Source organism: Rhinatrema bivittatum, chromosome 2 (genome assembly GCF_901001135.1).
Source record: "Rhinatrema bivittatum chromosome 2, aRhiBiv1.1, whole genome shotgun sequence".
NCBI lineage: Eukaryota > Metazoa > Chordata > Amphibia > Gymnophiona > Rhinatrematidae > Rhinatrema > Rhinatrema bivittatum.
This window is the reverse complement of record NC_042616.1, coordinates 572,634,454-572,660,389: the sequence shown is the minus strand read 5'-3', so window position 1 is coordinate 572,660,389 and position 25,936 is coordinate 572,634,454. Positions and strand designations below refer to the sequence as shown.

Genomic DNA, 25,936 nt, shown 5'->3' with positions numbered 1-25,936 from the left:
AAGAGCAGCACCTCTGTTGCGGGAATCCTCATCCCCCAACTCCCTCAGCCATGGATATGGTGATAGATTGAAAGGCATACTCGCCAATTAGATGAACTAGAATCCTGCTCACTGAGGTAGAGTCCCGCAGGCAATAATGACTGGCCATACTGGCCCATTGAGCTCAGCAGGTATCAAGGTGACTCCTGAATGGGAGAAAACCCTTAAGATTCACCTGGGAGCTACTCTGGAAAGATTCCCTCACAAAATAAACCTGCTGTGCCTTAGAACGACCTAAGGAGAGCACTAGAGTTCGACCAGGTTTCAGAGCTCATGAGGAACAGAGAGTAAACACTAATCAGAAGCAGAGCATCCCTTCCCTGGGAATGGAGAACGAGGGACCCCTCTTGTAGGGATGGACAATCGGGTATCCAGAGAGGATCCCTTAATGGTTGCCCTGGAAACCAGCAAAATCTTCCCTTCCTGAAGGGGAGGAGTAATGGGAATCGGGGCCTCCTGATCCCAAAAAACCTTACACTCTCCAATTGAGAGTTGAGTTACAATCACTGATCCTGAGGTTCAGAAGCAACCAATCCACCACTGACAGCTATCCTCAGAAGGAGTAGCACCACCTCAGTAATCAATGGAGGAGCCCCAGCAAAAACGATCCAACAATCGCCTTTGCTGTTCCCTGGCCCTGGCCTCCCAAGAGATGCACAGATGGCTTCCAGTTCAGAAATAAACAAGCCAAGGACGGAGCCTCAGGGGCTTTCCCACAAAAGGGGACTTGTGACTTGGGAAGGGTCGAAAGACATATTCCTCTTCTGAGGGAGGAAAGGACTCCAGACACTACCCTCCTGGTGTCTACGCCCCTTAGGGTTTGATTAGGAACGCAGTCCTAATGTAGCTGTGGTGCATAACCTGTTGTGTTCGCCACAAGGAAAACACACACAGACGCGCCAATACAGTAGAGGGGAACTGAAAAATAGAGCCCTCTGCTGTGAAAACACGCTGACCAGTACTCATACAGTGGTATCCACTTGCTGGAGTAGGTGGCTATGCGCTGCCAAAAGGCAAATAACAGAGTGTGTGAGGACGCCTTCTCTGCCAGTGCTCCGTAGCACTTTGCGGTGCAGAACTGAAGAGGTGGCTGAGACCATGACGTGACGATGGCAGAACCCTGGCTTGGCCGAAAACTGCACAGACAGGAAGAATGCTGCTTGCCATCGCCCGAGGCTTCTGAGTAGATGCCTTCCATACTCGACCGCGCATGCTGTGCTCCACTGTCAAAGTAACTCACAGTGGAGTGAACCAGGAACAGTGTGATGACGATGGCCCCAGTACCACTGGTGCACTGGACATGGCCTGGTAGTGGATGTTGTTCTATGCCATCGTCCTCCCCTCCAAGTACCTAATGCTCCAAGAAGCTAAACATACCCTTGAAACTGTGTCAGGAATGGCTTACCTTTGTTTCCCTCATGGAACTACAGCAGTGAAGTCCATGGCGGCCGACAGTGCCCATGGAGCCCTGTGGTTATGTCCCACGGCATCCAATCACATCTACTGGTGCTCACAGTGGTGACTGTGCCCATAGGGCCCATAGTGCTACCTTACTTACAAATGAAGGGTCACATCAAGGGCACCAAACAATACGGCACCCAGGGCTTCAATGGCGCTTGACCAAATCAGGATCAGTTCGACTGTATATAGCACCATCCCCGGCGCCATAGGCACCCACGGACATTAACTACCCTGTGGCACAAATAGAGCCCCTGGTACCCGAAGGCATCAATGGACCGACGGTACCAAGGATGCCAGGGGCACCTGCAGGCAGAGGCTCTGCAGCTCCAACATGGCTCATCGATGCCCAAAGGAACCAATGACTGCCAGCACCATCGATTGTTCCCCTCAGCTCACCTATTTGTCCAAGGGCATCAATGCAGCGAACACTATGGCATTTCTAGCCAGTGGCTACGGCTGACGATCACCTCGCTAGTACACAAATCCAGGCGGGGCCTCCAAAGCCCTCTGATCCCAACGAGTCAGGGCCCCTGAGATCTTTGGCATCCATAGTACCCAACAGCTGTAGCCCATAATGGGATAGCATGTTGCTCCTCAGAGCCCCATTGGTACATTGCCAAGGAGCCTTGAAGGCACCAGACCACTGCACCTGGATGCCTTGGTGTACCAGGGTACCTTGAGTAGATGGCAACCTTGCCGCTCAATCTGTCCAAGGCTGAAATCCCTGTCGCCCGCGGGCTTCAGTGGCACTCGAAGGTTCTCAAGAGCCCTGACGGACGATGCCTCAAGGATGACCAGGGCACTCAATGGCAATCACAGCGCCTCGATGGTGTCGATATAGTAGTGAGCGGCAACGAAAGGCATCGGTTGCCTATGCGCCCAATGGCCTCTATGGCGGTCCCATATCCCAATGACATTGAATCCACCAATGGTAATGGGGCAGCTCCATATCACGAACACGCACCTCAACGGCATAGAGAGCTGCCTCAGCATCGAAGCCACGTACCTCGATAGCATCGAGCATGGCCACGCACACACCTTGATGGAATCGAGGGCACAACAGGCATCGATAGCACTATGGCATCAATGGCACAGAGGCCTCAAGAGAAAAAAGGAGAAACTACCACAAGGTAAAAGAAAGAAAACAGCTGCAGCTCTAGTAAAATCACTTACAAAGACTGTGAGGTAGAGAGCAAAGCTGAATACAGTGAGCACACAGCTCCCGCGACTACATGGCTCTGTAGAAAAAAAGACTGAGGGACTCTGCCTGGGGGGGGAGGGGCAGGCAGAGTAATGACTACAGTTGCACATGCTCAGTAGGGCATGTTTGAAAGTTCTAGATCTTTTGAGATCAAAGTTCCGTGCAGGGCTCCATCTGATGAGGTCATCCTGCTTGTACTCGGAGGAAGGATCAATGCCGGATATACTGAAAGGGGCAATTATTAAACCAATTATAAAGAAAAAAATAATGATCCCCTTATCCTGAGCAACTACATACCAGTTTCAAATCTACCATTAATTGCAAAATTAATAGAAAAAAACTGTACAAAATCAACTGGCTGAACATTTGGATAACAATAATATACTGTACCCATCGCAGCATTACTTCCGTAAACATTACAGCACAGAGACATTGCTGCTCTCACTGACAGACAATATTCTGAGAGGATTTGATATGGAAAACATTACATTCTGGTGATGCTAGACCTGCCATCAGCTTTTGACATAGTAAATCATGATATACTTTTAAAAAGACTAGAAGAAATAAGACTACATATCAAAACAATCAACTGGTTCAGATCATATCTAAGTAACAGATTTTTTCAAGAACAGATCAAAAACGTAATGTCAGAGAAAATAAATCTTCAAACTGGAGTACCACAGGGATCAGCTTTGTCCGCAACACTCTTTAACATCTACCTGCTTCCTTTATGCCATCTACTGGCAGGCCTGGGACTCACACATTACATATATACTGATGACATTCAGCTAATCCTACCCATTGACGACACAATTGAAAAAACATTAAACCTAGCTAACATGTACTAGACATTATCAAACAGCTATTAAACCAAATGGAGCTAGTTATTAACATTGAAAAAACTGAATTTCTACATTTAGAACGAAAAAATATTGAGGTCACTCAAACTCCAATAATGCTTAAAAATAACCAGAAAGTAGAATTAGCAGAGAAGGTACGGAACCTCGGAGTGATAATTGACATGGAACTCAGCCTTAAACAACACATATCACTAAAAGTAAAGGAAGGATACGCTAAACTCATGGTTCTCAGGAAACTAAAACCCTTACTAACACCTACAAACTTTTGAACAGTTCTACAAGCACTAATATTCGCAAGCACCGATTACTGCAATGCCCTGTTTCTAGGATTACCATACACAACGTTAAGACCACTCCAAATATTACAAAACACTGCCGCAAGAATACTGACTGGTAAACTGAAACTCTAGCAGAATTACAATGGTTACCCATAGACACAGAGTACAATACAAAACACTATGCACAATACATAAATTAATTCATGACGAAAAAGCAGAGTGGCTGAACACAGCACTGCGTGTACATGTCCCACATAGAAACCTGAGATCAGCTAACAAAGCCCTCCTAACAGTCCCTTTTGTTAGGACAGCAAGACTGACCCAAGTTAGAGAATGGGCATTATCCTTAGCAGGACCTATACTATGGAACACCATGCCCCTAGAGATTAGACTACAAAGAGACTTCAAACTTTTTTTAAAAAAGTTTAAAAACCTGGCTTTTTAAACAAGCATTTTACAAAGAGAACAGAGAACAGAAGAGTAAATAAAGCAGGCAGTAGAACATCAGCACACAACACTTATCTCAATATGTCCGTATTTTGTTATTTTATTTCACTGCTAACATAAGAGAAAATATTCAGTTCATAAGAATTATACTTGTAAATAAAATTGATACATGTATAAAAGGACAAGATTTGTCACATTCATCAAATAGTATTTATTATGAAATTATGTAACTGGACCTTAATGGCAGTTTTTATAGAACATATTACCCTATACATTTACCAACATTACTTTATATGTCTTTCTGTAAACCGTTGTGATGGTATATAACTTAATGACGGTATATACAAATTTTTTAATGAATAAATAAATAAATAAATTTAGGTTTGCCAATTGGCTCCATTTCTGTTGGTCAAAATGATCTAGTCCTTGTTTTATCCTACTGCTTATGTGGATCTGTGAAATCAAATCTATTACTATTGCTTATGTCTATGGTGATGTACAGATATGCAAATAAGACAGTCCCTGAACCATAGAGTTTACAAAGAGGTCAGGTGCTTTCAAAAAATGTATTTAAGTAAACATGTCCTCACTATAGAGGGAGGCTCGCTAGGGACATGTAACCTGATCCCAGTCCTGGGTCTATCCTGAGCAGGGAGAAGAAAGTCTTCAGGGCCCTTAGGGAACAGGACTTTAGGCACTCGAATACAACTTGTCACTCATGAGCTGGTAATCCAATAAAAAGTTTACTAATTCAAAATATGGGGTACAGCGGACTGCTGAAGATTCCCAGAATAATAGCCTCCTTCTACTACAGAATGACCAGAATACACCTGGCTAGACCATTATTGTTTTCTATACTGATGTCTGAACATACCAGGTTGATCAAGAACAAAGGGTAAGAACAGAAAAAAATTAAAAGTGTTTCTTACATATATATCACACAGCATATCCTAAAACAGTTACCTTGTCGAGGCCAGCTAGCTCATTCTTAAGCATTCTCCTTTCTTTGTAAAGCTTCTCCTTCTCTTTCTTCAACTTTTCAATCACCAGCAAAAAATCTACAAAACAAAATGAGTTGACCCTTGACAACATGAACATCGGGCTGATTTTATTTTGGTGTTCCTTTCTAGCTGCAGATGGGTCCCCTATACACATTACCCACCATCCTCATCCATGGCAATAAGTCCTTCAACTATTATGCAGCTGAAGAAAAGGGGAAGGGTTTTCACTTAAACCTCCAGACTGCATAAAAATGGCATTACATTTGTCCTCTTTGCAATGGTATTGCTAATGGTACATTAGTATATATATATTTTTAGCATTCTGATTTGGTTGGAGAACTGAGGACAATGGGAGTTTTTATTTCATTAATTATAGGCAAGAGGGTCATTTAGAGAGTTACGTTATATGTAATAGGTAGTATTTAACCTTGCTTTGAAAATCGGTTTAGTGTGCGATACATGTTTTATTTTATTTTTATTTATTTAGATTTATATTTAGATTCCACTTTTCACACTTTTTTCAGTGCTTCAAAGTGGATTACATTCAGGTACTGTAGGTATATTATGTTTTGTTTTAACTGTGATGGTGTAGGGGTATTAGTATAAGTTTCTGTGCAAATGACAGCATTAGAAGTGGTGCATAGAACAATGAAGCAAGATTTGGGGGCTTTTTTCTCTCATTAAGAATGTATATGGAAATCAAGATGGGTTTTCAATGGAACTACATTTCTTTGAATTGCTGGTTCTCTGAATTCTGGGAAGGTTAGAGTATAGGATATGAATCCTAATGACTCCACAGAATTACACAAATAGGCCAGCAGGTGCTATAAATGAAGGAGAGGGTCAGGCAAAGACAGATTTGACATTGGAGAGGAGAGACTTAGGAGCCCAGGAAAGTAGGCATCTCAGCTAATCTTGATATCAAGGAGGACTTAGACGAAGAGACTGACTGGGCGGAGGAGAAATTAGCGGGTTTTTTGGTGAGGGGGGGGGGGGGGTCCATGGATGGATCTTCCTCCTGCTGTAAGCTGGCTAAATAGGACTTGTGCATAAGAAGCACAAACTCCGCGGAGAAACAAGACTTAGACTTCCCTGGGGGGAGGGGTAGGAGGGGGAGGTAGGGAAAGGTCAGGCACCCTCTCCGGGGCATGAGGGGGGCTCAAATCCGGAGGAGAAACTAAAAAAATTGGGTTCACCTTCCTCCTGCACATCCGATTCTGTATTTGAGCCTGCTTCCAAGATGGCTGCGGTTTTCCGGGCCGGGAACGGCCTGGCCACGCAGCGGGGAACTTGCCCCCGGGTCGCTGTGGGCGAGGGGATCGATGAGGGACCCTCCCCATTCGGTAGGCACCCTAAACAGAGGCCTCCGCCGGAAAAACGTGTGGCAGACTCTCCACATGCTTTACAGGTGCTGGAACGGGGCATCAGTGCTGAAGAAAAATAAATTGCTAAAAAAGTAAAAACAGCTGAACTGTGCAGGGCTGAAGTCGGTCAGTGGAGGCAGCGACTAAACTCTGCACGCTGCCGGAGCTGTCCACAGTTCTTAAAAAGTAACAAATACAAGTAACAAATACAGCCCTGCTTGTACCCTTTTTTTTTTTTTTTTTTTAACTGCTCAGCTAAGCCAGGGGAAACACACTCCCTGAGAGGGTACTGTTTTACAGTGGGCAGCTAGATAATGGGGGAGGGACTGGACCACCAGTATCACCCCAGATGGTCACCGGGAAAAAGGGGCCTAGGATGGGCAAGCCCCCCCCTTAGGCTCCCAGCAGAGCGGAGAGACCGAACTGTCTCTGTGAGGGAAAAAAAAGGGAGAAAACGTTCAAAGTCCTTTTTTTTTTTTTTTAAACAAGAATTTAATACTTACTTGATCCAGACCAAAAGTAAAGGAAATCCCCTCAGGGAAACTAAGGGAAGAAGAAGGGGAACCGTAGGTTCAGCTGCCTGCACCTGCTGGAGACAGGCAAGTACTGAAGTGATGTAGAGTAGGCTCTGTCCTGATATAGGATACCCTCACAGTTTTGGTCTGTCTCCACGGTCTGGACTGATCCGGGTATGTACAGGGAACCTCAGTTTTGCTCTCTGCCGCCATCTGCTGGTAGGGATGCATAACCCATTGGTCTGGACTGATTTGGGTATGTTTAGGAAACGTCAGATAAACCATGTAAAGCTAAAATCCCCTACAGATGAGCTACAGAAGCCATGGCCCCATCAAAATCTGGCCTTTCCTACAGAATTTCTGTGGGAGATCTAGGTCCAGTGCAGGCAGGCAGCAGCTGTTCAATCAGCAAGAGGAGGAGAGCAGCAGTGTGATGACCGGTTCTCCACCTCTGCTGTTCTAGGTACCAACTGCTGCTTTGAACCACACAGGAATATGTACAGACACATGGTACAAAGCAGGAGTCAGGCCAGGAGGCAGAGGACGATGACATGGCCCGAGGCACCAACACTCTCCTTCTCCTGGTGCTGATCAGCATGAGGAGCAGGGCAGAAGATTGGGAGAGAGAGATGGGGTGGGAAAGGAGGGGTGAGGGAGGCAGACAGGTGGTGGGCAAAAGGAGAGAGAGAGAGGGAGGGGGCAGAGCTTGGTTGGCTTGGGGATCCCTAACCAAAAAGGCATTCATAAGAACATAAGAAATTGCCATGCTGGGTCAGACCAAGGGTCCATCAAGCCCAGCATCCTGTTTCCAGCACAGGCCAAACCAGGCCACAAGAACCTGGCAATTACCCAAACACTAAGAAGATCCCATGCTACTGATGCAATTAATAGCAGTGACTATTCCCTAAGTATAATTGATTAATACCAGTTAATGGACTTCTCCTCCAAGAACTTATCCAAACCTTTTTGAACCCAGCTATACTAACTGCACTAACCACATCCTCTGGCAACAAATTCCAGAGTTTAATTGTGCGATGAGTGAAAAAGAATTTTCTCCGATTAGTCTTAAATGTGCCCCATGCTAACTTCATGGAGTGCCCCCTAGTCCTTCTATTATTCAAAAGTGTAAATAACCGATTCACATCTACTCGTTCAAGACCTCTCATGATCTGCCCTTGAAGCTCTGTATACTTAAATTAATACATACTTGCCAGTTCCCAAACTTAAGGAAAACACACTCACTAGCAGAAAGCATCAGCACTGCAGGAGTTTCAGACAGATGACAAAAATATTACCTGACTGATTGCCACAACAGGTTATCCTTTTCTTACTCTTGCTCCTCTGCGGTGATGTCTTTCTTTCTGGGGTCGGAGTCCTACCTTTCAAAATCATATGAGTACGGTTGGACACATTTTTGCATTCGAGCTGTTGGATTTTTTGATTGGCTTCTTGAAGCTGATGCTCCAGTTCATGAACTTTAACCTGGCATTAAACAGAAAAAGTAAAGCAACTTAATGCACAGTCTAGAACTACACTTTCAAATCTGGTATGCACCATTTTATTGCAAGCTCTTAAACCACACACCATGTTGAACAGAAATGCTACTCACAGTAAGGGAAGCAATTGTCTCACTTTGCACCTTATTTCTTTTGATTTCATTGTTATAGCGTTTCTGCAGATTGTTATACATCTCTAGTATCCTAGTAAATAAAATTTAAAAAGATGTTTAAGCATCACAGTCCAGGCACAGTTCTTGATTACCAGCATTCTTTGAAGCCTGAGCACTTTTCAGGCTGTGTTAATAACCCTGTAGCCAAGTAGTGCTATAAACCTGGGACTAAAAGAAGTCAATAAGCAGCATCCAAAGCCAATTTTTGATCCTGTTGATCCTTCTTTGTTTCTCTGGAGCACTAAGTTAAGGGAAGAGTATGCATTCTCCCTTTGCTCCCCTTGTGCTCAAGCTCAGATGCAGGCTGGCAGAAAAGAAGGCTGGATAATTAAAGTCTGATGGAATTGTTTTCCTTTTTAATTACACTCTAGAACTTTGGTTTGTGCAGGATAAAAATCCTGGTAAATAAACAAATACAGCAACATTCCTCTTTGCCAGTCTAAAAGTCAGCTATGCTGAGTTACTGCTGTACAGATGCATATTGCACCAACATACAGAACTGTAACCTTCAATGCAGCAAACTTACAGCTAGAAGGCAAAATAGCTTTTACTGTTGTTCATCAGCCCGAAGACTTCTAAAACAGCATTTCAGCAGTGCTGAACAGATGACCTGGTGTAATCCCCCACCATCCTTCAGGCACAACTAAGGTTAACTGTATGATACCCTTTAAAAGGAGAAAATAACTTTACAAATATATAGAGATTCTAACTCCCTGTTTTTGTCAGCATTATTTCTTACACAACTGTCTTCATTTCCTCCCATAAGTCATAACTGTTTGGTTTGGTGCCTCTCCCCTCCTGTGCTGAAATGTGGTAGCAATGATTCTGCAATGTTCCAGCTGGTTGCAGGATGTCCTAGCAATCAACCTCACCTATCCCATGCACCACCAAGGCCGCGAGATGCCAACAAGTTCTCTGAGCGGCTGAACTGTCGCCATTACCCACTGGGCCTGGTGCCCCACGCCCTCTCTAGGCACATGCACGCACCTCTTTCAGAATTAAAGGCCCTGGGGCAGGAAAGTCCTGCTGGTGCACCTCGGATGATGTCAGCACGACTGGGTATTTAAACCCCAGCTGCACTTCAGCCCAGTGCCTCAGCAACAGGTCCCCTGCATTGCCTACAGACGGGCCGATACAGTACAGTGCGCTTGATTGGACACGCGTTTTCGATGCGCTAGCGTTACCCCTTATTCAGTACGGGGTCAAAAACGCGCATCCAACCCCCTCGAACCTAATAGCGCCCGCAACATGCAAATGCATGTTGATGGCCCTATTAGGTATTCCCGCGCGATACAAGTAAGTAAAATGTGCAGCCAAGCCGCACATTTTACTTTAAGAAATTAGCGCCTACCCAAAAGGTAGGCGTTAATTTCTGCCGGTGCCGGGGAAGTGCACAGAAAAGCAGTAAAAACTGCTTTTCTGTGCACCCTCCGACTTAATATCATGGCGATATTAAGTCAGAGGTCCCGAAGGGAAAAAAAAGCAAAAAAAAAAAAAGTAAAAAAAAATTCAAAGTAGGCCTGCGGCTTGAAAACCGGATGCCGGCATCCAGTTTCTGAACCCGTGGCCATCAGCGGGCTCGACAGCCGACGCCGGCAAAATTGAGCGTCGGCTGTCAAACCCGCTGACAGCCGCCGCTCCTGTCCCTAAAGAGGCGCTAGGGACGCGCTAGTGTCCCTAGTGCCTCTTTTTACCTGTTTCTACCGTCGGACCTAATTTGCATACTGCATCGCGTGCACAGGAGAGTGGCCTGTGTGCGCGCCGGGAGAGCGGGCGTTTGCCTGCTCTCCCGTGGACTTTACTGTATCGGCCCGAGAGTGAGTTGCTTTCATATAGTCTCCTTGGTTGCCTGCCTGGTGCTTTCTCCTGCCTTGCTCTGTACCTCCTTGCTGCCTTGCCCTGTCTTGTCTCCTTGCCTCCCTGGTCACCCCTGCCTCACCTCTTCCTTGGTCTGAGTCTCTGTGTCTTGGTCCCCCTAGTCCTTGTCTTTTGCTTGCCTGATCCAGACCACACTCTTGCCTGCTGCCTTGTCCTGACCTCTGCCTTGGATCTCAATGACTCCATGCGCTGCCTGCCCTGACCCATTGCTTGGATCCTGTTACTGTCTGATCGCTGCTAGCCCTGACCTCTGCTCATACATGGACTCTCTCTCACTGCCTGTTTTAAGGAATATTTGCCTAAGTCCTACTAGCCCCTGGAACCCAAGGGATCAACCTGCAGGGAACAGAGCTGGTATAAGTGAAGCTCCAGCTCAGTCCCAGTAGGGTGTGTCTGTCGGCATGGGCCTAGTAGGTTCACCACAGCCCAAGGGCACACAACTGTGACAGTTTCATATTGTAAATAATGTATAATGACCAAAAGAAGCACTTACTTTCCACTTCCATTTTCACTTGTGCCTTTCAGCTCATTGATGCCACCTCCTTTTCTGTGCCACAGTTGGGATTCTGTTTGTACCTGTGCACTTCAGGAGACAAACACAAATTACTTGCTAATGTCATCTTCTCCTCGTGCTCACCTGCCCCTGTACAAATGTGCATAAAATAAACAATACAACTAAAAAAAGACTAAAGGAGCACTTTTTGAGCTTATTATTTACAAAAAATATTTTGGCTTCTTTCCCACAATAAGTGGAATAATGCACATACAAGTCCCAAAAGAGATCTGCAGAACTATTAGGAGTAAAACATAAATCAGACAAACACTTGTGACAATTAATTACTTATTAATAGTAACTGATTGCACGTAACAGTTTCTATCACTAAAACAAATATAATTATACTTTTTCTTTCGATAAGCAGGTTGAATTAGCCATTACACGTGGGTGACGTCATCTGGCAACACTGAACAAAGTTGTTCTCTGCAAACTAGTACAGCTTTGAGCTCTACTGAGCATGTGCGGGAATTCCCTTGAGAGCATTGCTTCGTGAGGCTCCTCAATCATTTTTTGTCCAAGCACTGTACAGATGTGTTTTCTGTCTAACATTTTTTTTTCTCTAAATTCCTTTTATTTCATATTTTACCTCCGTTTTCTTCAGTTTTTGTTGCTTCGCTGCCTTGGCAACCCCACAAAAGCATTTTCCAGTGAGATTAAAAAAAAAAACAAAACAAAAAAAGAAGAGATATCATTGTGCTTTTCTCTTTGACTGGCCTTGACTTAGTGAGATATCGTAGAGAAAGTAACCAACCATGAGCAGGTTTAAGCAGTGCATTTGCGTTAAGGTCATGTCCAACATTGTTGGCATGCACTTGATCAGTAAAACTGCTATGCGTGTGGACAGCTGTCCCCGCATTGTCAATGCTCCAGGATGTACTACATTGAGGAGCTGCATAAATCTCTGAAGAATCGCAGCATATCCTCCTTTCATAGTGCAGACTCAACTGCCTCGTGGGGTAAAGAATGGAGCGGCAGCTCTTCTAACCCCTCCCCAGTCGGCACAGGCTGAGACTGCACTTCAGTTTGGGCGGTCACCCTGCGTCAAAAAAAGTGCCACCAATCGCTTGAGCCTGCATCAAAGATTCTGTGGCAAACAGGGGTTTTGCATGCTTTGTGGTTTGTTGTTCTGCCCTGTGACACTTTTTCCCCAGAGAGTTCATTTCCTCTGTACTTGTCTGCAGGTGGTAGTTAACCTCTGCAGTGTAGTTCTAGCAAAGGCTTTGGATGCTGCCTTGATTCAGAATGAGGCTTGGACAGTATACATTTCCCAGCACCCCAGAGGAAATGTAAGACAAACATCCTGCCGTGCCACGGGCCAGAAAACTATTACTATTCAGAATGCCATTGGTCAGGGAGTGATTGTAAGTATTTTGTGCATGTTTGCAAGCACAAAGACCCCCACTTTGGGCTTCTTGACCTCCTACAAATCCTTGATACCCCATCAGAATCAGTGGAATTATCTGTCCATGCTATTCTTAGTGCCTTGCAGATAAGAATATGGGAAACGCCTTTTCTGCTGTACCAAAAAAATTGGAACTGAAAAACAGGGTTCAACAGTCTCCAGGATTTGGTGTTGTACAATTGCCACTTAATTCAGTAGTAGTTGAATCCACAATGAAGAAACAAAAATGATGCAGATACATTCCAATTCACCACCAGGAAGAGACTACAGGTTCTTGGACCAGTTTAGCAAAAAGGTATTTCAAGCTTCCATGTTGTCTGCACAAATTACTATTCATCAATTTTACATGGTGCAATATATCCATGACTGCCTGCAAAAGTTGAAGCCGTTCCTTCAGCCTGAGGCAAGGTCTGTCAGCTACCCTCAGCTATTTTTGAATGTGGAGGAAGGTACGGTACTTGCCACCTCCTATGGTTGGTATACAAAGTGTTCGACTCAGTTTCTAGAACCTCTGCATCATCCTTTGGAGCATGTCATATGATATGACTTAGGCCCAGCAGAATTAGGGAGGACATGCTTGAAAAACAAGTGGACCTCCCCTATCTCAGAGATAACTTGTTTGGAGAAAATCTTAGGGAGACCATGGTGCAGAAAGGATCAAAATGTGGCGGTACAATCCCTCTCAATGGGACTCAAGCAGCCACCCACACCACAACAGCCTTTCTACCACTATAAGAAGCTTTTTTTTCATAGTCGCTCTTTCTGAGCATACCAACATTACTGTCCACAACCTTTTCCAGTGTAACATCAGCAGCCTCTCTTGGCCAGGACCAAAGAGAACACAGTCAGCAGAAAACAGCTTAACCAGCCCGTCATAAACCAGGACCCAGTTTTTTATCCCATCCCTCAATCTATACCCCTCTGTTCTGGTTGAGGGCAAAATCCAGTTTTTTGTGAAAAGTGGTGCCTTATCACCAAGGACCCTTGGGTCCTTCAAACAGTGCACACTAGGTACTTCTTGAGTTTCTCTTGACTACCATTTCTCCTGCATTTAGTTTAGTTTATTTCTTGATTAATCACAACTTATTGCTCTCATAAATCAGAGCGATGTACAATAAAAGATTTAAAACTGTCATTCTAACCAAAATAAAAATAAAAATATTTATAAAACAAAATAAAACAGTAAAACCAAACCAAATTTGTTCTGTACTTCAATCGGATCCGTCACACCTTCAGCAACTAAGTCTGGAAGTTCAGACACTCTTACAGCAGCAGGCAATAGAACCTCTGCCTGTGTCACAACATGTACAAGGGATTTACTTCATCATCCCCAAGAAATCAGGTGGCTTGCAACCGATTCTGGATCTGAGGCATCAGATCAAGCACCTTCTTTGAGTGAAATTCAAAATGAACTCCCTCAGCATGATTCTTCCCTACATTCAGAAAAGCAAATGGATGAATGTGTTTTACTTCAAGGATGCTTACTTGCACATACCCATCCGCTGTTCATAACACAGTAACATAACATAGCAATGTTGGCAGAAAAGGACTGAATGGTCCATCCTGTCTGTCCAACAAGCTTCTTATGGTAGTATCTGCAGTGCCATGCAGGTTACCCCCATATTTCTCTTAAGGGTAGCATATTGGCACTATCTTTACTTAAAGGTGAATTCTACCCATTATCAATACAGGATGCTCCCATTCTGCATCTCAGCTGCCCCAAGAGTCTTCATCAAATGCCTGACAATTGTAGCAGCATATCTGTGACATCAGGGGATTCAAATCTTCCCCTATCTGGATGACTGGTAAATCACGGCACGCTCTTGGGAACCAGTGATCAACTCTCTGCACAAGACAATCTCCTTGCTTCAGAGTTTAGGTTTTCTCATCAGCTTCAAGAATTTTCTCTATACTCATAAAGGACTTCAACTTATCCTGCTTGTTCATCTGTTTTTTTAGAATTAGGAAAACAATAAATATAAATAACTAATTAGCAATGAAAAAATAAGATTAAATAAATTGCCTTGCCATGGTGAGTCAGTTCAAGATCCATTGAGACTAGCATCCCATCTCCAATTGTGGTCAACTCTGCTTAGTTCTTCCAAGCAAATTTGGTGCTTGTCCAGAGGCTGAAATTTATAAGAGTGTTATACTCTCTTTGATTCACAAATTGCTCTCTTCTCAGCAATCCACAGTGAGATCTCTTCTACTCATGCTGGGACACATGACAGTGATCGTTCATATAGTCTCTAAAACTCACATGCATATTCAGTGCTTTCAATGGGGCTTACATTCCCAATGGGATCAACTAATACAGTCCCTCTCCAGCGTGATCCAAATTTCCCAGGAGATGGCTCAGGATTTCAGGTGGTGGCTACAACCTCATGTCCTTCGAGAGGGCGTGTCTCTTTGTCAGCTTCTGTACAAACTGATATTAACAATGGAGGCCTCAATAAAGGGGCGAGGAGTTCACCTCAGCTCTTGTCAAACCCAGGGCACTTGGTCTCCCGAGGAAAGCAGAGTTGCTTACCTGTAACAGGTGTTCTCACAGGACACTAGGATGTTAGTCCTCACATATGGGTGACATCATCAGGATGGAGCCCAATCACAGAACACTTTTGTCAAAGTTTCTAGAACTTTGACTGGCATCTACTGGGCATGCCCAGCAATGCACTGACCCTGCATCCAGCAGGGGTCCCCCTTCAGTCTCGTATTATAGTAAAAGTATGTGCGAAACATAAAATAAGAAACGTAAACGAACCCAGCTCCGCAGGGTGGCGGGTGGGTTTCGTGAAGACTAACATCCTGCTGTCCTGTGAGAACACCTGTTACAGGTAAGCAACTCTGCTTTCTCACAGGACAAGCAGGATGGTAGTCCTCACATATGGCTGAGGATGCCTGAGCAAAGCACCAAATACACCCAAAGACATGCAACAGGCACAACAACAGGGATGGAATTTGGTTAGGAAAGCATCCTGAACCCTGAAGGTGGAAGGATGTTGGGAAGTTAAGCTGAAAACAGGTTGCGTAGAATAGACTGGCCAAAGATGGAATCCTGTCTGCCAGCCTTATCTAAGCGAAAGTATGGAGGGAACTCCAGGTAGCAGCCTTACAAATATCAGCAAGCGGCACTGAACGGAGGTCCGCTACTGATGTTGCCATGGCCCTGACAGAGTGTGCTTTTACACGGTCCTGCTTGCTGGTAGCAAAAAGAAATGCATTCCGCCAACCAGGAGGAGAGGGTCTGCTTTCCCACAGGATTTCCCAATTTGGTGATATCAAAAGAAACAAACAATTGAATGGATTTCCTGTGGGCCAACATGTGGTCCAGATAGAAAGCTAGAGCATGTTTTCAGTCCAAGGAATGCAGAGCCTGTTCTCCTGGGTTCAAATGGGGACTGGGAAAAAAGGTAGGTAGGATAATTGATTGGTTAATATGAAATTACGACACTACCTTTGGCAAAAATTTAGGGTGAGTGCGGTAAGATGCGATGCGAGATATGAGCATTGAGCCATGGAAGACACGCCTGCCAAAAGCATCCAGGGATTTTTGTTCCTTCCCTGGGGGTATGGAGGAATGAGGTTTTGAACGTCGTGCCTTCTTCTGGGCTGATTCAACAACCACAGATTGATGATCCAACTGTGATTTTTGGAATCCCGAAGCTGACTGCACCAGATAGGTGGCATCTGTCTTGTGGTTGACCGGTGGGACCGAACATGGGTGTTCCCAGTTTCTCTTCAGGAGATCGAGCAGGAATTCATGAATGGGTATGGACATGATTTCCTTAGGGGCATCTAGAAATTGGAGTACTTCCAGCATCTTATGCCTAGAGTCCTCTTCCATCTGAAGCTGAAAAGGAATGGTTTCAGAAATTTCCTTGATGAAATTAATAAAAGACAGATCTTCTGGTGGAGAGCATAGTCTTTCATCTGGGGGAGAGGGCTCTGATGGTAGATCATCCGAATCCTGGGACGAATCATCGGTCCAAGGATTGTAGGGCTGATCTCCAGCACCTAGTGGGTCTCCAGCAGGGAGAAATGGTGCTAATCCTAAAGGACCAGGCCAAGGCATCGACAGCATCGGAGGAGGCATGGACGGCATTGATGGAGGAACCAAAGGGACCGGTGATATCGATGGACGAGACAGTGGTAAAATTCTAGATGGTGGAATGGGTAACGGTGTTTCCTCATCATCCGATAACGGAATCGGTGTGGAAGGTACTGGACCCACCAGTGCTCGTGGTTCCATCAGAGGCAGGGCACCGATCAATGCATCCAATCTACCCAGTAGTGGTGCGAGCACTAAGGGAATCAGATCAGTGACCGGTTCGGGGACTGGTACCGGCGTCGAAGGAGGTTGGAAGCCCTGAAGTGCTTTACCGATGGCCTCTTGGATCATCCGATCCAATTCCTCGCAGAAGCCTGGGGCATGGAAACCCGGCACCGGAGTAGGAGACAGCACTGGCGTAGCCAGAGGGTCCACTGGTGAAGGTGGAATCACAGATCCCGGCACCACTGAAGGTGGGGAACGCCTCGGTGACCCGGTCACAGAAGAGGATGGGGCCTTTTCTGGACGGGGCTTCTTTGTCGGTGACTCTGTTGACGTCGACGCCGAGGACATACCTGGATCGACGGACTGAGCCTTCCGATGGCGGTGTCGATGCTTTTCACAATGTTCTCCTCGGTCCTTTTCTTGAGAAGGCAAGGAGGCAATCGACACCTTTGCAATCATCGACGCCGGTCGAACAGCAGTGGTGTCCCAGTGCTGGCGAGAAGTCAATGGCACCGGCTCGGACGATGTCGAAGCTATCAATGGAGTCGGGGTTTTTAACTGAAAGAGAAAGTCCATCTTCTCTAAACAAGCCTTACGACACCCATAAAAACATTTTAATTAAACTCACCCTGCCAGTCACCATTCCAAAAATTTGTTCTTTAGGGACTTTAATAGAGGAAGAACATTTAAATCATAGATCTCGGCAAGGACTGTTGATATCTGCACTCTCAAATAATGAAAAGAATCCCCGGCCCACCTGAGAGGAAACTTCTCACCCCATTCCACCTGATAATGGACCAAAGAGGCCAGTGCCTCAGATTTGTTCACATTTAATTTAAAGCCAGAAAAGTAGCAGAATAGAGCAAATTCTGCCATCAAAGCAGTCAACGACTCCACTGGATTACTAAGGTGCACAAGCAGATCATCCACAAAAGCTGCAATCTTAAACGTTTTGGCACCTACCAGAAGTATTTATTTATTTATACCGTTACCTCTCTCACCAAATCCTGCGATCCACTAAGAATTAAATCTAAAATAGCTCCCTCTCTTGTTGGTTCCTGAACCAATTGCTCCATGAAGCAGTCATTTATTACATCCAGGAACTTTATGTCTCTAGCAAGTCCTGATGTTATATTTACCCAGTCAATATTGGGGTAATTGAAATCTAATCAAAAAATGTGGAACCCAAAGTTGTTTGAAATAGTAGCCTAAGAAGGTGTCAGCAAGCCTGACGTTGTGTGACTTTATCAAAAAGACACCAACCGGTCTTCTCAATCATTCACCTACATCATACTTTAATACCTCAAAAAATTATTTTTTATACTTTTTTTCTTATTTTTTTAAAATAGTCCTCCATCCATGACATTTAAGATGACAGCAGGTTGTTTTTAATATCCAACACGGCCAGTGTTTCGCTTATTCAGCTTCCTCAGGGGCATATCAAGAACATTTAACAAGAGTCAGTAACCCATTTTGACGGGTCAAGATGTCTCGACCATCTTATCAGGAGAAAAAATAAGAAAAAAAAGTATAAAAAATAATTTTTTTTGATGTATTAAAGTATGATGAAGGTGAATGATTGAGAAGACCGGTTGGTGGTCTTTTGATAAAGTCACACAACATCAGGCTTGCTGACACTTTCTTAGGCTACTATTTCAAACAACTTTGGGTTCCACATTTTTTGATTTGATTTTCTGTTGTGGTGAACCGACACTCTTTTTGTGTAAGTAGTAATTGAAATCTCCCATTATTATTGCACTGCCAAATTGGTTAGCTTCCCTGATTTCTCTTAGCATTTCATCATCTGTCTGACCATTTTGTCCAGGTGGACGGTAGTATACTCCTATCACTATATTCTTACCCAACTCACATGGGATTTCTACCCAGATAGATTCTACTGAGCATTTAGCTCCTGTATGATCTTTATCCTGTTGGACTCTATACCCTCCTAGACATAAAGTGCCACACCCCCACCAAGCTGATCCTCCCTATCATTGCGATATAATTTGTACCCTGATATAGCACTGTCCCATTGGTTATCCTCCTTCCACCAAGTCTCTGTGATGCCAATTATGTCAATCTCATCATTTGCTGCTATACACTCTAACTCTCCCATCTTACTTCTTAGACTTCTGGCATTGGCATACAGACATTTCAAAGTGTGTTTTTTGTTTGTATTAACAACCTACTTTTCAGTTGTTAGGGACAATTCGGAAATCATTAGCTTTGGTGAGTTTTTACATATAGGCACATGGACTATGTTTGCTTTTAATGAAACCTCTCTGTTGGGATGCCCTAACTCTCCTGTTTCATTTGTATCCTTCAAGGATACATTTCTCCGAACCATGCACTGCTGAGTGACTGTCTGCTTTCCCCCCTTGTTCAAGTTTAAAAACTGCTCTATCTCCTTTTTGAAAGTTAGTGCCAGCAGCTTGGTTCCACTCTGGTTAAGGTGGAGCTCATCCTTTCGGAAAAGTCTCCCCTTTCCCCAAAAGTTTCCCCAGTTCCTTACAAAGCTGAATCCCTCTCCCTGCACCATCGTCTCATCCATGCATTGAAACTCTGGAGTTCTGCCTGCCTCTGGGGACCTGCACGTGGAACAGGAGGCATTTCAGAGAATGCCACCCTGGAGGTTCTGGATTTCAGCTTCCTAAATTTGGTTTCCAGAACCTCTCTCCCACATTTTCCTATGTCGTTGGTGCCCACATGTACCATGACAGCCGGCTTCTCCCCAGCACTGTCTATAATCCTATCTAGGTGACACGTGAGGTCTGCCACCTTCGCACCAGGCAGGCAAGTTACCAGGTGGTCCTCATGTCCACCAGCCACCCTGCTATCTACATTTCTAATAATCGAATCACCAACTATGATGGCCAGCCTAACCCTTCCCTCCTGGGCAGTAGCCCTGGGAGACATGTCCACAGTGTGCGAGGACAATAAATCACCTGGAGAGCGGGTCCTTGCTACAGGATCACTTCCTGCTACACCAGGGTGAAGTTCTCCGACTGGGAGACCTTTCTGATCCAAGGCAGCACTGGAGATGCCAGACTGGATTTGGGACTTGGCTACCATGTCCCTGAAGGTCTCATCAATGTACCTCTCTGTCTGCCTCAGCTCCTCCAAGTTTGCTACTCTAGCCTCCAGAGATCGGACTCGTTCCCTGAGAGCCAGTAGCTCTTTGCACCAAGTGCACACATACAATCTCTCACCGGTGGGTAAAAAATCATACATGTGACACTCAATGCAAAAGACTGGAAAGCCCCCCTCTTGCTGCTGGACTGATGCCTTCATCTTAGTTTTATTGATTTCCTAGTTAAGTTTAGGAACTGCGCAAAATACTCAAGATTCAGACACCATAATCTATACAAAGGCATTATTTATTTGATTTATAGTCCGCTTTTCAGCACTTCAAAGTAGATTACATTCAGGTACCATAGGTATTTATGATAGTCTCAGTTTTGTTCTCTATTCCTTTACAAGTAATTCCTAACATTCTATTTGACTTTTTGACCCCTGCCGTACAGAGAGACGAAGATTGCAAAGTATTGTCTACAAGTACTCCAAGGTCCTTTTTCTGGGTGGTGACTCCTAATATGGAACCCAGCAACATGTATCTGTAGTTGGGATTATTTTTCTCTACATGCATTATTTTGTATTTGTCCACATTAAACAGTTTTTGCCATTTAGAAGCCTGGTCTCCTAGTCTCACAAGGTCCTTATGCAGTTCTTCACAATCTGCTGCTGTTTTAGTGACACAAAACAAATTTTGTGTTATCTGCAAATTTGGTCATCGCACTCATCGTTACTTTCTCCAGATCATTTATGAACATGTTAAACAGCAAAGGTCCAAATGCACACCTCTGGGGTATTCCACTAATGACCTTTCTCCATTTGGGAAAACTGACCATTTAGTCCTACCCTCTGCTTCTCAACTTTTTACAGTTACCAATCCACAATAGGACACTGCCTCCCATCCCATAATCTCCCAATTTCCTGAGGAGTCTCTCATGAGGGACTTTGTCATATGCCTTCTGAAAATCCAAATCATTAAAAGAAAAACAAAAATCAATCAGGTGAATTTCAAAGGAGTTACTCGTGTAAAAGCAAGTTTGCTTACCGTAAACGGTGTTTCCGTAGATAGCAGGATGAATTAGCCATGCTGTCATGGGAACTGTCCATCAGGCCCGGGAGGCGGAGCTTCACTAGTGTTGTCAGAACTTTGCTCTGAGACTGCGTGTGGTTTCCCGCGCTGGAAAACGACTCTCCTCAGCGTGGTTGTGTAGAGAAAGTCGACTTCGAAGTCGACAAAGTATCTGCGAAGACGAAGTATCTGCAGCAAATGCCTGTAGAAGGGAACACCCAAGTTTGGCATCGTTTGTTGTTTGTTGATCTAAGCAGTAATGAGCTGTAAAGTATGAAGGGAAGCCCAAGTGGCCGCTTTATAGATGTCTAATGGAGGAACATGTTTGAGGTGAACTAGAGAGGCAGCCACCACTCGTGTTTGATGCGCCGTGGGGAGTGTAGCCAACGCTGCTCGTCGCTTATCGTAACAAAACTGAATGCATTGAGTGATCCAACTAGATATGGTTTGTTGTGCCACTGGAAGGCCCGGTACATTTGGGTTAAAGGAAACAAAAAGTTGCGATGGTCTTATAGTTGAATGAGTTCTCTGCTTATAACAAGCCAATGCTCATTTGCAGTCCAACGTGTGCAGGAGCTTTTCTCTTTCTGTGGAATGAGGTTTTGGGTAGAACGTTGGTAGTTCAATAGATTGATTGAGGTGGAACAAAGAGACCACCTTTGGAAGAAAGGAAGGATGCGGTCGCAACAGCACTTTGTGGTGGTAGAATTGGAGATACGGGCTATAGTGTACCAGTGCCTGTAGCTCACTGACTTGACGAGCTGACGTAATGGCTGACGTAATGGCAGTTAAGAAGACTACCTTCCACGTGAGGTACTTGATGTGAGCAGTATCTAAGGGTTCAAACGGTGAGTGCATTAGTTGCTCCAGAATCAAGTTAAGGTTCCAAGGAACTGGAGGTTTAGAAGTCAGAGGGCGAAGATGTGTAAGGCCCCGCAGGAAACGTGACACCATTGGGTGTAGGGAAATCGGCTGTCCATCATGCGGTCTGTGGAAGGCAGCAATTGCACTTAGATGAACTCGGACGGAGGCCGTGGCCAGGCCCGATTGGTATAAGGTATGAAGATAATCCAGGAGGCGTGTCGGAGGACATGACAACGGGTCTAGTCGCTCGGAGGCACACCATAACGCATATCATTTCCATTTAAATTGATAATTACGGCGTGTAGACAGTTTTCGTGATGCCAGTATCACCTCCTGAATTGTGAGGGAGAGTCCCTGTTCTGAGGGAAGGACCTGTTCAACCTCCAAGCTGTGAGATGCAGAGAGGCGTGGAGGGGGTGAAGTAGGGCACCTTGTTCTTGTGAAAGAAGATCTGCACAAAGTGGCAATCGAAACGGTGGTTCTGTGGACAACTGGAGGAGATATGTGTACCACGGCTGACGAAACCACGCTGGCGCTATTAGTATGAGCTGCGTTGCATCTAACATGCATTTCTGTAGCGTGCGTGTGATCAGCGGGATGGGAGGAAAAGCGTACATCAGCGGTTCTGTCCATGGTAGGAGGAACGCGTCTTGAGCTCGACGTAGTGGGCTGGGCCACACGGAACAGAAACGGGTCACTTTCCTGTTGTGTTCTGTAGCTAACAGGTTGATTGTCAGTCGTCCCCATCTGTTGAAGATTAATTCCGCCACTTCCGGGTGAAGAGCCCACTCGTGTGGGTGGAACACTCGACTCAATTTGTCTGCTCGAGTATTGGCGATTCCTGGGATATAGGTGGCCTGCAGGTGAATGGAATGGTCGCAGGCCCATGTCCAGATGCTGAGGGCTTCTTTGCATAGGATCCAGGACCCCGAGCCCCCTTGCTTGTTGATGTAAAACATGGTCACCTGGTTGTCCGTGTAGACCATGACTCTGTGACCTTGAAGGTATGGAAGAAAGGTGCGTAATGCATAATGTATCGCCCTGAGTTCCAGGAGATTGATTTGGAAGCTTTGTTCGTGCTTTGACCATAGCCCTTGTGTTTGAAAGTGATCAAGGTGAGCCCCCCAGCCTTTGCGTGAGGCGTCCGTGGTCAGGACTACATCGTGAGGAAGGAGGGTGAAAGGTGCTCCTCTCGTCAAGGTTCGTCTCTTTAGCCACCATTCGAGTTCTGAGGCCATGGCTTTTGTTAGCAAGACCTTCCAATTGAGTGGTTGCGTGTGCTGTTTCCACTGTCACTTGAGGTTCCATTGTAGCATTCGCATGTGTAGGCGCGTGTGCGCGACTGCATGGATGGAGGCTGCCATATGTCCAAGAGCAATCAGGACTTGCCGGGCTGATGGGGCATGTGTCGCCTGTAAGCGGCGGAAAATGTGGCGCATGGTTTGTCTTCTGTCCTGTGGAAGGAAGACTCTGTGTTTCGTAGTGTCCAGTAGGGCTCCAATGAACTGGAGCACCTGCGTGGGTTGGAGGTGTGATTTTTGGTAGTTGACGATCAGACCCAGACGATTGAGGCACTGTATCGTGTCTTAGAGGTGTTGGTGAAGGGTATTGGGGTTGGACGCTACTAGTAACCAATCATCCAGGTAGGGGAAAAGGATGATCCCCCTCTGCCGGAGGTATGCCACCACCACTGCCATGCACTTGGTGAACACTCTGGATGCTGTTGATAGTCCAAAGGGAAGGACTTTGTATTGAAAGTGCCAGCCGCTGACTTGGAAAGAAAGGTATCGCCAAGAAGAAGGGTGCTTTGGAATATGAGTATAGGCATCCTTGAGGTCTATGCTGCACATCCATGAATTGTGATGGATTAGGGGCAAGATGGATTTGAGAGATATCATCTTGAATTTTTCCTTGATGATGAATTTGTTGAGGTCCCGGAGGTCCAGAATCGGGTGGAGGTCCCCGGATTTCTTTGGAATTAGGAAATATGGGGAGTAAAATCCTTTGTTCTGTAAGGGTTGTGGAAGGAGACGAATCGCTTTTTGTTGTAACAAGGCAGTCACTTCCTCCTCTAGCCGAGCTGGGTTGGATCAGGTTCCCCCGATCGACAGTTGAGGAAGGGGCGGAAGTTTGTGGAATGGAATTTGGTACCCCCGATGTACCACTTCCAGGACCCATTGGTACGAGGTGATGGATTCCCATTGTTGAAGATGGGGTGTAATGCCTCCTGCGAATACCTTTAGTGATGGTGGCATAGGTAGCTCTAAAAAGACTGATTGGGCTTGTTAGAGGATAGCTGTTGTTGGTTTTGCGGGCAAGGTCATCCACATCTATTTTGGTTTTGAGTGGGCGGTTGGCGTGGGGTTGGCTGGTATGGTTGTGGACGATAGGATGCATAGGGTCGGAATGCTCTTCGTTGGAATGGTTGTCTTCGATATGGGGCATAGTACCTCCGTGAAGCGACATAAGAGTGGGGTGCAGTGAGTGACTGTACCGCTACTGACTGTTCTTTGAGTTGAGCCACCGTTTCCTGCAATTTTGAGCCAAATAAATTGTCGCCCCAGCAGGGGAGGTTGGCCAATTTATCGTGGACATCCTCACGTATAGAGCTGGCCCTGAGCCACGCCATTCTGCGCACCGCGATCGCACTGGCTGATACCCTAGAGGCCATTTCGAAGCCTTCATAGATGGTACGGAGTAAATGTCTGATAGCCTCTTCCATGTCCTGTAATAGGTTGGAGTCATGGAGGGGCTGGGGGTCGTCCTTGAGGTGTTGCATGCATTTGAACAGGTATTGAACCAAATAAAATTGGTGATGGTTAATCCGTGCACCGAGCATGGAAGCTTGGTAGGCTCGTTTGGCAAACTCATCTAAGGTGCGAAGATCCTTCCCTGGGGGTGACGCGGAGTGCAGTTTGGTCTTCTTCGCTTTCCCCATTGCGGACTCTATGACGAGAGACGCGTGTGGAAGTTGAGGATTTGTGTAGTACGGGGATTTTTGCATCTTGTATTTCAATTCAATCTTCCGGGACACCGGTGGTAAGGTGAAAGGGGTATCCCAAGATTTCTCGAGGACTGAGTCCAAGATTGTGTGCGGCAGCAAGGCTGTAGGTTCAACTGGAAGATCAAAGATTTTTAAGAGATCCAGTGTGTCCAATCTCGGGTCCGGGACCTTTTGAATAGAGAGGTTGAGGACCTTTCCTATCTTCTCCAAAAATTTTCGATATGTCAGATCCTCCGGCGGAGAGTAGGGCTCTGCCGGGCCTTCTGCCGGATCTGAATGATACCCCGTGGATGAGTCAGGGGAAGTATCCTGAAACTCTGGAAGGACATTGGGAGGTGGGTCCTGCTGCGGGGGTGCCACCGGAGTCGGATCTGGTGGCAGTGCGGGAAGTGAAGGCGATCTTGGCTGTGTAGGTGAGGAGTGTACTGAGGGTTGTGGGGAACCCGCTCCGCTAGAAGGATTAGAGGTCGGCATGTGGAAAGACGTTTGCATGACTTCGAAGAATCCAGACAGCGCCAGGGAAAGATTCACAAACGCATCCTTTGTCTGCAGAGGCACGGTCGGTTTCTGGGCTGTGGCCGGTGATCTCACCGGTACCGCTGCTAAGAGGATATCCACATCTCGCCTGTTACTCGGAGAACGAGGAGTACGAGTCTCATCCGGCAATCGACGTTTTTTGGACAGTGGCTCTTGCAAGGAACTGCTGTCTGATCGTCGATGCGAAGCCAATGATAAATCTGAGTAGACTCTACCTGAGGAGGAAGAGGATGATGGAAACTGTGACGACAGTGTCTGGGCCCCTTCCCCTTCAGAGGCTGAAAAAGCCGTCGAAAACAGTTGACCCCTCGTCTCCGCTATGTGTCTACGTTTGTGGGGGCGAGATTATGTCTTGTCCTTAGTTCGTTGTCCCTGTAATTACGTTGTCTGCGTGTGTGGCACTCGTGGTGTTAAGGTGGGCTCCAGTGATGGTGCCCCGTCCCTGT

The 25,936-nt window shown here is 45.7% G+C and overlaps 1 protein-coding gene across 5 annotated transcripts in view; it reads right to left on the bottom strand.

The window, feature by feature from the left end:
* LOC115085217 overlaps nt 1-25,936 on the bottom strand; it is a 68,320-nt gene that overhangs the window by 20,800 nt on the left and 21,584 nt on the right. For all 5 annotated transcript variants that reach the window (XM_029590977.1, XM_029590978.1, XM_029590974.1 and 2 more), the window contains exons 3-6: nt 11,207-11,296; nt 8,776-8,866; nt 8,462-8,648; nt 5,250-5,344 (exon numbers count right to left, since the gene is read on the bottom strand). In XM_029590977.1, coding sequence (XP_029446837.1) covers nt 5,250-5,344; nt 8,462-8,648; nt 8,776-8,866; nt 11,207-11,296 — 463 coding nt within the window. The remainder of the gene's footprint in view (nt 1-5,249; nt 5,345-8,461; nt 8,649-8,775; nt 8,867-11,206; nt 11,297-25,936) is intronic.